The 12,940-nt window shown below is 47.8% G+C and overlaps 1 protein-coding gene across 2 annotated transcripts in view; it reads left to right on the top strand.

Moving 5' to 3' along the window:
* The window catches only part of DAAM1 (dishevelled associated activator of morphogenesis 1), a 196,050-nt gene extending 185,747 nt beyond the window's left edge, over window positions 1–10,303 (top strand). For both annotated transcript variants that reach the window (XM_075926322.2, XM_075926324.2), the window contains 3 exons: window positions 254–385; window positions 2,682–2,852; window positions 7,245–10,303. In XM_075926322.2, coding sequence (XP_075782437.2) covers window positions 254–385; window positions 2,682–2,852; window positions 7,245–7,454 — 513 coding nt within the window. In that variant the 3' untranslated portion in view covers window positions 7,455–10,303. The remainder of the gene's footprint in view (window positions 1–253; window positions 386–2,681; window positions 2,853–7,244) is intronic.
* The last annotated feature ends 2,637 nt before the right edge of the window (window positions 10,304–12,940 follow it).

The following is a 12,940-nucleotide window of genomic DNA, read 5'->3' on the forward strand; positions in this document are numbered from 1 at the left end:
CAGAGTCGGTCACGTCTTCCCGATCAGACACCTTGATCCTAAGGTTTATTGTCAGGCTATCTAGTAAAATACTTGAAATCTTACCTGTGCTATAGCTGCTGCCTGAGGAAAGAGACTTTTCTGAGGATCAGGGAGCACTCTTTATAGTAAAGTGGCTTTTAAGATGAGATACATTTTGGGCTTTGTTAAATATGCAATGTTGTGTCTCCCTTTTTAAACAGACACTGACCACAATTGAATTTATTTCCTTAAGGAACTGGAATACCAGAAATCGCAGCTCTCTCATCCTGGAGACAAGTTTGTGTCAGTCGTCAGCCAGTTCATCACCTTAGCCAGCTTTAGCTTCTCTGATGTTGAAGATCTTCTGACGGAAGCTAAAGAACTGGTAATATCTCTGATATCATCTGTGAGCCTCTCTCGACAAAGAGGACTAATCCAGTGGTGATTGAAGCCTATCTCAAATCCTACCAAAAAACAATTGAAGGGCTTGTCTGCTCCAGACCACCATGTCACTTTGTGTTTCAGTCAGGGCGTGGCAACCATTTGAATATGTGCACATGGCTGGTATGAGGCCTTTCCTTGCTGTGCTGACCTAAGCCCAGTTAAAGTGTGGACCATCATCTAGCTGCTGTCAAAGATGGTGAACGTTCTTGGTCTCCTCTTTCCCCTCCCCACCCCATAAACACCACAGGTCTTCGACTCTCACCCCACTATCAGAGTCCTCTGACCGTGTCTCCCTACTGCACCGCCCCCTCTGTGGAAATGCCACCTCCATTCCTGATTATGGAATTCTCAGCCAGGAGGCCTCTTCGGTTCCCTGGCTGAGGGAATGGTCAAAGATGGCAGCTGTCAGCAGTCACAGCCCTGCTGAGATGCATCCATGGTGACATTCAGCAGCTTGAACTGCAGTGGGCATTTACCCAGACCAACTACCAGGCTCACTTAATGCTGCCCTCCAGCCAATCAGCTGGTACACTGTTATGTATGGATACGAGGTGCATTTCAGTGAAAGGAGATGCTACAAGTGATGGCACGCTGTTCAAGTGTAGACAAGTCCTAAGTGTCACTCAAGGCCTGCTCTAAAATGGCTGAACTGTTGTTTCGACAGCTGTCAGCACAGCAGCCATACACTGTAGCCTGAATCGTGCTCAGTTAATGTGAGGTTCACTGTTAAAAGGCTCCTCTGGGTTTGAGTCTCGTTCTTGTTATTCCTGAGGTTGCCGGGCCACTGTTCTGGAAAGTTCCAGGTGGCATGAGGATAACATTTTCAGAATTCCCTAAGACTGTCTCTGTGGTCCTTCAGCTTAGATGTAAGGGTGTGAATTGCAGCATGCGCTAGTGTGCTGTGCTGTACCTTCCCAGGGTGGACACTAAAGGCGGAAGGTACTTGGGTCACAGGAACGTTCTTTTGAACAGGATCACGTTAGTACGAGGTAGATACCTGATAGCTTGTGCCCTCAGTGTCTGCAGAGTGGGGAGATAATCCAGCACAGTAGTGTCATTGCAATTCACAATGTAGGCCCATCAATTCTTAAATCTCATTGTAAGTCGATGGGACATTACAAATCTGACCCTTAATACTTTAAGGGCCTAAAGGTACAGATAGGCACCTAATGAAATTTTCAAAAGCATCACCTAGCTGTCATTGATTTCAATGGGAGTCCATCACCTGGGTGCTTTAGAAAACTTCTTTAGGCACCCAGCTGTATTTTTAGGCCCCTAAACACCTTTGAAATCTGGTCTAAGTCCTACTGAGTTTCACTGAGACTAAGGAAGTAGCTAAGTCTCTTTTGAAAATGGGACTTAGATACTTTCAAAAATCTTTCTTTATTCTTTCTGACAGCAGAGTGGAAACAAAAGTAACTAGTAAAGGTGTTGTTTTTTTCATGTTTGTGTTTTTAAGTTGGATAATATAAAAAATGTATAATCACAATTTTTAGCAACCTTCCTTCTCTCACCCTCTCTGTTCCCTGCCTTTCCTTTCCCCGAGTTGCAAATAAGCACAAGGCACTTCAGTCCAAAGGAGAACTTATGTCATCCTGACAGAAGTCTTGCGTCAACCTTAGCTACAGCATTGCTGTAATCACATTAATTATTTGTCAATGGTGCTGTAGATCTTGCAAACTTCCTCCTCCTCCATCTGGGGTAATTTCTGAGCTGAATAATAAATGCCTTTTAAAAGCTTCACTAACACATTTGGTTTCAATATTGAACCATGTGGAAACAATAAATAATACCCCAAAAATTCTTCAAAGAAAAGTTAAAAGTGCAAGTTTCCTACCCCTGCCATGTCTACTATTAGTTTTATGTCTTCAGTCTTCGGCACCACAATATTTTGCTTCCTTGTTTTTACTACTGCTTAGTTAATAAAACTGAATTAGGTAATAAAGGATGTTAAGCAGAAACAGGAGTGTAAAACTTCTTACATGATTTAAGAGGGGCCTTTAAAGGAACAGCCCATTGGACAATCTTTGGTTAATTGCCACCACTTAATGAGCAGAAGACAAAGTATGATTTAAAAAAAACAAAACACCTGAGACTTGAATTACTAGCTAATTCATTTTCCATTTAATTCCATGCTCCATCAAATACCACTGTAAATATTACTCTGGTTTTCAAGAAAGGATTTTGTGGGTTCACTGGATTCTCACTTGCTTACTGCTTACTCCTCTTTTCCCCAGTTTACCAAGGCAGTGAAGCACTTTGGGGAAGACTCTGGCAAAATGCAGCCGGATGAGTTCTTTGGGATCTTCGATCAGTTTCTTCAAGCTGTGACAGAGGCCAAGCAGGAGAATGAGAACATGAGGAAAAGGAAGGAGGAAGAGGAGCGTCGGGCGCGCATGGAAGCACAGGTGAGAGGAGAACCTGCTTGCTGTGATCTCCGGTGCTGGTTGGCTCTCGTGGTCGAGTCGGCGTCAGTGTGTGCTCCAGGAGGCTAGACAGGGAATGGAGATGGTGACTGTTTCATTAGCACATGCTTGAAAATGTCAGATTCATTTCAGGGCTAGCGAGGGGAGGGGCTTCGGATGTTTTGCATCTTGACCTAAGTCTTCTGCCATTGATATGGACAGTGGCACTTCCAGTGACTTGAGTGAAAACAGTTAGGCTTAGGCTGAGAGCTTTTGGAAATCTCTACCCCCTAAGTGTCCCTCTTCCCCTGGAGAGGAAGAATGATCTTGTAGTTGGGGCATTGGACTAGGGTGCAGAAGATCCAGGCCCAGACTATCCAGTTCTGCCCTGGACTTCCTGTGACCTTGGACATGTCACTTTGTCTCTGAGGAAATGGGGATAATGCTGACTTGATTTCTCCCACCCCCGGGTGTCTTGTCTACTTACACTGCAAGATCTCCAGGGCAGGCCCTCTGTATGTGCAGCCCATGATGCAACTGTGCCCTCCTTGCTTTCCAAATTCTTGGAGTGCCCCCCCCCCCCCAGTCAAATTATTGCCCATCCCTGCCATAATACATACTACAGGTTGCACCTCCCAAATCTGGGATTCTCTCATCTGGCAACATCTGTGGTCCGGCACGACCATGGACAGGGCTCGCCAGGCAGCAGCGAGCCTTGGAGAGCCCAGGGGCAGGAGGGTCAGCAGATGGGAGCCCAGTGCACCCCTGCCAGTCTACCAGCTGCGGGGCCACAGCAGCCGGGGAGGAGAGGGATCGGGGCTGTCTGCCGCTGAGTAGTACAGCCCAGCCCAAGAGGGGAAGTCTGGCCAGGCCATGTCCGCTTGGGAAGCAGCAGGGCTGCAGAAGTAGCAGCGTGATTAGGGCTGCCTGCCACTGGGCATCGGGGCGGGGGTTGCAGCCACCGCAGCCCAGGAAGGGAAACCAGCCTCAGCAGACTGGCAGAATCAGCGTGACTGGTACCACATGCTGCACAGCAGTGGGGCTAAAGCTGGGGCAGCCCGATCAGACAGCCTGCCATTCAGCAGTGGGGCAGCAGAGCCAAGGCTGGGGCAAACCTGCAGACAGCCCAGCTGCGCTGAAGGAGCTGGGAGCGGGGAGGAGTGGCAGGCTGAGGGGCTGGTATCACAGGACCTCCTCTCATCCGGGACTGGTCAGGTGCTAAGGGTGCTGCACGAGAGAGATCCAGCCTGACTAATTGCTTCTCTTCAAAGCAAAATCAGTTTTGCTCCAAGAAGCAATGTTGAAAGGCAGCCATAGAGTTCGATCTAACTCATGACTACAGACCAGCCACAACTTTTTTGCCTTCGGAAAGTGTATGAGCCTGGATGGAAGGGACGCCTTGCATTAAGCCACATGTTGCATAGATGCCAAGGCTAGAAGGGGCCACTGTGATCCGCTAGTCTGACCCACTGTATTACACAGGGCATTGAACGGCCCCGAAATAATGCCTAGAGCAGATCTCTTAGGAAACCCCTCCAAGCTTGATTTACAAGTTGCCGGTACTGGAGAATCCACTGTGAGCGTCGGTAAATCGTTCAGTGGTAAGTTACTCTCGCTATTAGAAAGATGCATTTGTCTCGCTTCAACTTCAAGCCATTGGATTGTGTTAGACCTTTCTGTGCCAGAACAAAGAGCCCATTATTAAGTATTTGTTCCCCTTAGATGCTTATAGACTGTGACCAGATCTCCCTTTAGCCTTCTCTTAAGTTAAACAGTCTGAGCCCCGCGCTGTAAGGAATACAAGGAATCCAGATCTCTTCGAGCCTTGCCATCAGGCAGGTTTTCTATTCCTTGAGTCATTCGTGTGGCTCTTCTCTGAGCCCTCTCCAGCATATCCACATCCTTCCTCAATTGTGGGCACCAGAATTGGACACAGGATCCCAGCAGCAGTCAGGCTAGCCTCAAATATAGAGGTGAAAGAAACTCTCTGCTTCCCCTGTTTATGCATCTCAGAATCGCATTTGCTTTTTTTGGTCACAGTGGAAGCTGGGGGCGTGGATCAATGTTCATGTCACACTCCCTATCAATACCTGGCCTGAGACGCTAATGATCCAGCCACCCAGCAAAGTTCAGTCACCTGCCACCGGAGCCAGGTTTACACTAAGAAGTGGGAGTTCATGTTAGGCTGGGGTGGGCAAAAGGGCCTCCGCGGGTCGAATCCAGCCCGCCAAGCGGTTGGATCCAGCCAGCGGAGGCCTTGCTGCTCCCACTAGGGCCTGGGGGCAGGGGAGTGCCCGAAGCCTTTTCCGCTCTGTCCCCGATAGAGGCAGCAGCACAAAGGGTGAGGGGAATGGGAAGGAGGCAATACGCACCGGAGCCAGCACCTATCCTCCCCCCCACTTGCTGCTTCCTACAGAGGCGGGGCTGGGGGTGGGGGAGAGACTGTGCTTAGGGTGAGCTGACTTTTAAGCCGGCTCCCCTAGTTCTGGCTCTGTGGAGCCACCTGCAGAGGGAGCAGGATTGGTGGTGGGCAGGGGAGGCTGCTGCAAAGCAACCTCTGTCCACAGCAGGCCTGTGCTCCCTACGAACAGTCTGCTCCATAGTTCCCCACAGACAGAGGCTGTTCCAGCTTGGACCCCCCATGGACAGGGGCTGCCGCTGCCCTACACTGTCTCAGTAGGAAGCCAGTTTTTAAACAGGCTCCCCTTGCAGACCAGCTCCTGCCTGCCACCCTACACTGTTGCCTCTGATACGCAGCAGCACGGGATGACACATGGCTCCCTGGGCGTGGGCCAGGAACATGCTGGCTGCCCGCCTCACCTCCGGGGACTATGGAATAGTCATGTACCTGCTACATTTTGACGCGATTACGCGACTCTTCAATTACACGCCATCTGACATCCCTGCGGTAGGTGGAGATGCTGCAGATTTGCAGTTCTCAGTACGGGACCACCTCTCGTGGTCTGATTGGAAAAAGGGAGGCAAATTCACCGAGGCAGCTCAACTCTGCAGACCTTGTCAAGCTTGTGCCGAGCCTGAATTCGGCCCCACCGTGAGCTCTGATAACTGGTGTAAGTTTTTGATAGTCACTGTGGAACACCTGACTCTTTTTCCACAGGAGAGGACAAAACTGGGATTGCTCTAGCCAAAGCTACACCAGGGGTGCGGTGTTGCGGCACTGTGCATAAAAAGCATGTCGCCTAGGGAATACAGATGCTCCTGGGGAGCTGGCTGCTGCCCTGCACTGCTGGCTCTCCAGAAGCAGGGCCAGAGCCGATGCGCTCCAGGAACTGGTTTATCATATAAGCTGGCTCCTGGCACACACCGGCTCCCGGCCCAGCTCTCAGGGAACTGGCTGAGCTGCGGGCTCTGTAGTATCAGCCTTATAGTGCAAAGCAGTGACAGAAATGGATCGCGATGTCTACTGGCCAGCTGTCGAATGTCTGCTGGCTCCCGGAAACTTAGGTTGTTTTTTTTAAATTATAGGATCAGATTGGGTGGGGTTGAAGTTCACTTGCCCAGTGGCTGCCCCCTTGTAGTGCCCTAGGGGGTTTGTATCACCCCAAATAAGTTGGGGGAAGCAGAGGGGGCAGTGGCTTGGTCATCTGTCTCCTTCCTTGCTCCTTGCACCAGAAAACGTTGCTGGCTAGTAGGCCTGGCTGACGACAAGGAAAGAATTTTTTCACTTTTTCTTTTATTTTTCTTCCACCCGCTGAAGTGTGCAAACATGCACCACTGACTAGCGTGATCGCGGGTCAGACCCTGAGCACATGTCTGTTTAATTTTCAGTTTTTATGTGGCTTTTTATCACTATTGAAAACCAGAATTGTTCCTGTTTCCACCAGGCCAGGCACGGGTGGAGGCATCTGCTGCCCCCTCCAAAGTCCGTGTGGTACCAAGGGCCTGTTTCCCATGTATGCTTCCTGCTTCTGGGAGGCACAGCAAGGGGGAAGCATGAGCACACGACAAACCAGGAGGCTCCTGAAGATGCTGCTGGAGCAGCGTAGCTGGACCTGTGCGCTTGTTACACTAGCGTTGTCTGGCTTTAACAGTGTGGGCCTAGTTCGTGATACAACCACGTACTCTGGTTTTGGGTATATTGGAATGAAGGGTACAGTGATAGCCTTCCAGTATGAGGGGGTATTAACTGAACCCGTCAGTCACCATTACTGATAAAGTTGTATCCATTCAAGGGGTTGTAGCAGTTTAACCATTTTGATTTAAAAAAAAAAAAAATCACGCCCCAATCCATCTCGTGATGGTGATAAATTACTTAAAGGTAGACCAGGCCAAAAAATCAAAACAAGGCCTTGAATTGTGTGTGTCCAGACTCCTTTCAGGTCCGTGTGTTACAGAAAATGAGATGGATTATTTTTCTTCTTGGTTTCTGTCTAGCTGAAAGAACAGCGCGAGCGGGAACGCAAGGCCAGAAAGGCTAAAGAAAACAGCGAGGAAGGTGGGGAGTTTGATGACCTTGTTTCAGCTTTGCGGTCAGGCGAAGTCTTTGACAAAGACCTTTCGAAACTGAAACGGAATCGCAAGCGCATCGCCAACCAGCTGACGGACAGCAGCCGGGAGAGGCCAGTCACCAAACTCAACTTCTGATCCTTTGGTTTTGTAAACATTTTAGAAAACCGATTAGCAGTCTTTTTGAAGTGGCTAGGATTTTTCATTACACTGCCTTGTAATTCAGACCGAAATGGTGGCACACTTTGTGTGTGTGTGTGTGTGTGTGTGTGTGTGTGTGTGTGTGTGTGTGTGTGTGTGTGTGTGTGTTGTGTATATAAAAGTCTGGTTGTTGGTGTGTATGGAGAATACATGTGTGTCTGTATGTCAGGACAGTGTGCATATGTGTGCCATACAAACACATATATAGACACTTGTCTGAGTGCAACTTCCATTTCCTTTCCTTCAGTCTCCTTGTTCAAAAAGTAGTTAACCTGGTGCATAAGCACAACATCGTGTCTACTGAGAAAGAGATAACGAAAACATTCCTTGTAGTAAACAAAGGCATTGAGAAATACTTTCTACTTGATCTCCCATTGGCGTTCTTTACCTTGGGAGCATAGAGAGAAACAAAAACGCACCTCCGTTTGAACCACTGGCGCTGAGGTGTCATCGCAAACTGCTGAGGATCAGCTTGGAATCTGTAGAATACAGCGTAAGAAAACAGTTTGTAGAAGTCTACTATGAACGCCCTGCATACAGTCTGAAGTGTGTTTAAAAAAAGTCAAGTGGAAACAATCCATGTTGTTATTATTCAAGACTTGAACATCTGTGCTCTTGTGCTGGTTCCAATGAGTTTTGTACTGTAACGTCTCTTGATAATCCCTTTTCAATTGTTTTTGGGAAGCACGATCCTTCTCTTACCACAACCCATGCTCTTGCTGAAGACAGATTACCACAGTGTGCTTACTGCTGTAACAATACATAGACATAGTTCTACTTTTTCAGTGTTTTCGTGCCCAAGACAAATGGGAGATGGGGGGTGGGAGAGGGTTTCCTCTACTGAGAAAAAGAGCATAAACTTTTTGTGTTCTAATTTTTTCCATTTTCGGTTCAGTGGGACAAACTGTATCCTCTAAGGCCAGGTCTGCAGTAAAAAGTTAAGTCAACCAAACAATGTTGCTCAGGATGTGAAAAATTTCCTGAGTGATGTAGTTATGCCGACCTAACCCCTGGTGTGCTAGAATTGTTCTGTTGGTGTAGCAACCTCCTCCGGAGGAGACAGACTATCTACAGTGACAGGGAGTATCTACAGTATCTGCAGTAGCTTTTCTAGTGTAGGTATAACCTAAATGTTGGTCTGAACGGATGGTCTTTTAAACCAATGCACAAAGGACTTGATCCAGAACCCATTGTGTCAATGGACCGGACTTCATTGATTTCAGTGGGCTTTGAACGAGGCCCTTTGTTTTTAATGGACAGACAGCAGCAATGATGCCAAGAAATATTTCTCTGAACAGACTTTTTCAAGTTGTTCGCTGTTTATATGGTCATTAAAATTTGTAAGCAAAGCTACCTGTAAAATGTCAGTCCAAAAAAAAAATCCAAAGCTCTCAGGGAGTAAAATAGTAGCAAGTAATAAATACATTTAAAAAAAATAAAAAAAATTGGAAAATAAAACGTAAATGTCATTAACATAGTAACACTTAATATTCTTAAATTATACAGAATATATAGAAGACTGTTACTTTTGCTTTTATTTATTTGTGGTGTTTTTTTTAAAAAAAACAACAAACTCTTTTATACCATCAATATTCTTGTGATCTTTTTTGTTTTTTTGTTGTTTTTCCTGTGGAGAGATTAGTTTGTCCCTATTGCACTAGATATTAACACTATTCGAAATACGTTTTTTTTCATGTAATGGGTATTATTGGCGGGATTGGGATGTCATTTTTTCCTATCTGTACTGTATAGCAAATATGCTGTTTAAACTAACTTGTAGAAAACTATGGTTCTTAGCACCTAGAGACCCAGGATCTCTGTGCTTTCTGAAAGCTGTGAAGTATCACTCTTAAAAAGAGTTGTCAAGAGCTGTGGTCTTACAATTTTTTTTCCTCATTGCACCATTCACACTGTAAGTATAAAAAAGTGTATAAAGCAGTAATAAATACAAAGGGGATGGCTTGGTAAAGTCCTGCACCTCCTAGCAAAGCAACTGCAAAACCTGCAAATTTTCAAAGATTGGGCGTGAAGCACTTTGTTTTAAGAAGAAGAAGAAGAAGAAGAAAGGAGGGAAAATAATGGTAATTCTTGTTCCTTAACTAAAGTGCCTCAATTTATATTTTTTATTTATGGCTTAAGAAATTTGGGCGGACGCAATGTGAGGAACGGACTCTGCCTGGCAGGCACGGGAGTCGTGTCTGATGACCTGAGGAAAGGTCAGTTAATTGTTTTGCTAGAATAATGCCTTTTGAATTTGAAAAGGCTGAGGCCTCTAGTCTTGCATTGAGGTCCTTCTTCCACGGCACATGGTAGCCATGCAAAGCTCTCGGGCTTCACCTTATGGGATTCCAGTGGAGGATCCGAGGCTTAGTTACCTTTCCGGACTGTTCTTCTTTTCCATCAGCCTGGTGATTGGGCTGCATTTGCCATTTAGTTTTCTTTCCAAACAAAAGGCTGTGTGCAGGTAAATCCATGTGCCATTGCTGAAAACTACTTTTCAACAGGTGCTGGTGTCAGTAGCCACTCTTTTTTTTTTTTCTCTCTCTCTTTTTTTCTCTCTCGGGTGTGTATTTTACAGGTTGTTTTTTTTTAATAATGCCAAAAAGGAAAAAACTGCTTGTAAACTGAAGTATATGTCATGGACCTTCTTAGCTTAGTAGTGGACCAATTTAGGTGCCAGAATGTTAGTAGTTTAGCTGCCAGGAAATGCTGTGTATGGTATGAGATTGTACATTTTTTTTTAAGATGGCAATATGCAATAAAGCAAAAGGATTGCATTGAGTGTATGTCCACGGAGCCCACGAGTTATTTTTGAAGCCAATTTTCAGAGCAGCCACTCCTATGTCTCCTCAGAAGAAAATGCCATTGCCGATTTTGGATAATTGTGGGTAGGCTGCCGATTTGTAGAGACAGATTCAACCCCAAAAAAATTTTTAAATGAGTTCACACAGGGCCAGATTCTAGTCTGTCTGACCATCGCAAACCTGAAGTCGTGACCTGTGTGCTTGTACAGTCTACATACTGAGCACCTCACAGCCAATCATGGATTCACCATGGCTGCACCCCAGTAAGGGGCAGAATTACTGTCCCCATTTCACTGTTGGCAGCTCTATGCTACGGGCATGAGTTGATCTAAGCTCCGCGATTTGAGTTACCATAGTAACGTCAAGTCGATGTAGCTTGACTTATTTACTGAGAGGTCCACACTGTGCTGGGTTGATGGGAGAAACTCTTCCGTTGACTCCCCTTATTCTTCTCATTCCGCTAGAGTACTGGAGCTGACGTCCAAGCAATTGGTGGTCAGTTTAGCGGGTCTTCACTAGACCTGCTAAATCAATCCCAGGTAGAGCTACACTGTGGCAAGCGATCCACACAGGAGTAGAGACAAGCCCTGGGAAATAAGATTAAAAAGCAAAACTTTCCAAGAGCACTTACATTGACTGAAGTGTCTGTAAGTGCCACTGAAGGTCCATGGGAGGGGGAGATTTAGTGTTAGCTGTGGAGCACAATGGGTTTGAGGAGGAGGGGGTGAGGACAAGCAATGAGAGTGGTCGACTGTGGTATCCGAAGGGCAGAGAGTGTGGGTAGGGAACAGTGGGAGGGAGACACAGGCGTAAGGGGCGACCAGGGCTACTGGAGAAAGGAACAGCTAAATGAGGAGGCTGGGGTGGGAAATACTTTGCTTCATGTGCTTGCAGGATGGAAAGGGAGTTCAGCTAATGATTGCATCTCTGGGTGCAGTTCGCCTGCATGCGGAGGCAGCATCCTGTGTCTGCATCGCTCCAGCCCAGTTTTGTGGGTAGAAGTAGGGCAGGAATACTGCCTTGGCCGCATGCCGTTGTTCTGCACAGGGCTGGATTTCACCCGGCTTGACAGAGACCCAGATTCCAGCAAGCAGAGACCAATTTCAGACACTCCTGCAGGACAGACCGTGTGTATCCAGCCCACCCCTCCCGCACAGACGAGATGGGGGGCGCAGGGAGAGGGTCTCTCAGAAAAGGTTGCTGGATTGGTTAACAGAAGCCCGTGGTGAATGCATTACCGCCAAAAAGTCTGCGGCTTGTTTACTAATGTGAATGGAAAAGGTTATATTTGTTTCTGAGGCACAATTATTTACATGTATCCTCTTGCTAACCTTTGGAACGGTCTCTTGTGATGCCACTCGGATCAGAGGGACTCTGCGGCTCCCTTGAGTCTGGTGCAGCAGCCGGGCAATACCGAAGAGAAGTTGCTGGCTGGGGGGTACAGGTGGCAGCCACACTGAACAAGGAGTAGTGGCACTTGTGCTGCATCCTATGTGGCCAGCAACATGACATCTGCTGCTCCTACTGCTTTGGTTTCTGAAAATGTGTAGAACGTAAGAATGGCCGGACCAATGGTCCATCTAGCCCAAGAGCCTGTCTTTCAACAGCCGCCAGCGCCAGTTGCTTCGGAGGGAATGAAGAGGACAGCACAACTTTGAGTAAGCCGTCACCGTCATTCAGTCCCAGTTTCTGGCAGTCAGAGGTTTAGGGATACCTGGAACATGGTACCTGACCAATTGGGCTATTGCAGAGCTATCCTCCATGAACTTCTCCATATTTCTTTTCTCAGGCAGCCACCCTGTGACCTACTTTGGCCAAACGACTCGCTGGCCTCATGGAATGGGAGGCGAGAGGGCTCAGGAATCCCCATCTGCCATCCCCTTGGTCTGACAGAACCCCAGCTGAGTGGCGTTTTGAGTAATAGCCTAGGCCCAGGGGGAGTGCCTTGAGGTGTTCCATGGCCTAGCAGGGGAAGGTCCGGGCTTCCCAGCATGCAGAGGGGCAGAGATGAATAATGATCCTGTTTGGAGCAGGGTCAGGAGAACGGCCGAGTGTGCTTCGCTAGATGGCCCCTGTGCTGGATTTAGGCACAGGGAGCATGGGCTTGTATCTGGGGACCCAGCACCTGGAGTCATGTGACTGTCAGGAGCTCAGACTTGGAAAGAAAATCGCTGGCCCTCATGCCTGTAAAGAAAAGCGTGGCCATGTAAGCAGAGTGCAGTCGCGTCCACCTGAGGCAGAGGCCAGCCAGTAGCAGCAGGTCCATCAACAGTACCCGGGTCCCATTCACTTGGCCAGGGTGTTAGGGCTGAGCCCTGCTCCTTTGGGGGGAGTGGCGGTATAGCACCCCAGCAGGGCCCACTCACAAGCAAGAGCTGGGGTATGTTCGGGGAGAGCCCTTTGAAAATGAGCGTAGAGGCCTTGCTGCTGCTTCCATCATGGCGTGTCTGAGATGGGAATAGGTCCATGGGGCTGGGGGCAGGGCCGGCTGGTGTAGGGAGGAGTGGTACATGCAACACAGCCTCAGTGCAGCTTTGGCTACAGGATATAGCCCTAGCGCCTGGAGCAGGCTGCAAAGTCAGGCCTAGCCTGGGATCGGGTTGCATTACCCACTCAGTG

The sequence above is a fragment of the Pelodiscus sinensis genome, chromosome 5 (genome assembly GCF_052426305.1).
Source record: "Pelodiscus sinensis isolate ZL-2025 chromosome 5, ASM5242630v1, whole genome shotgun sequence".
NCBI lineage: Eukaryota > Metazoa > Chordata > Testudines > Trionychidae > Pelodiscus > Pelodiscus sinensis.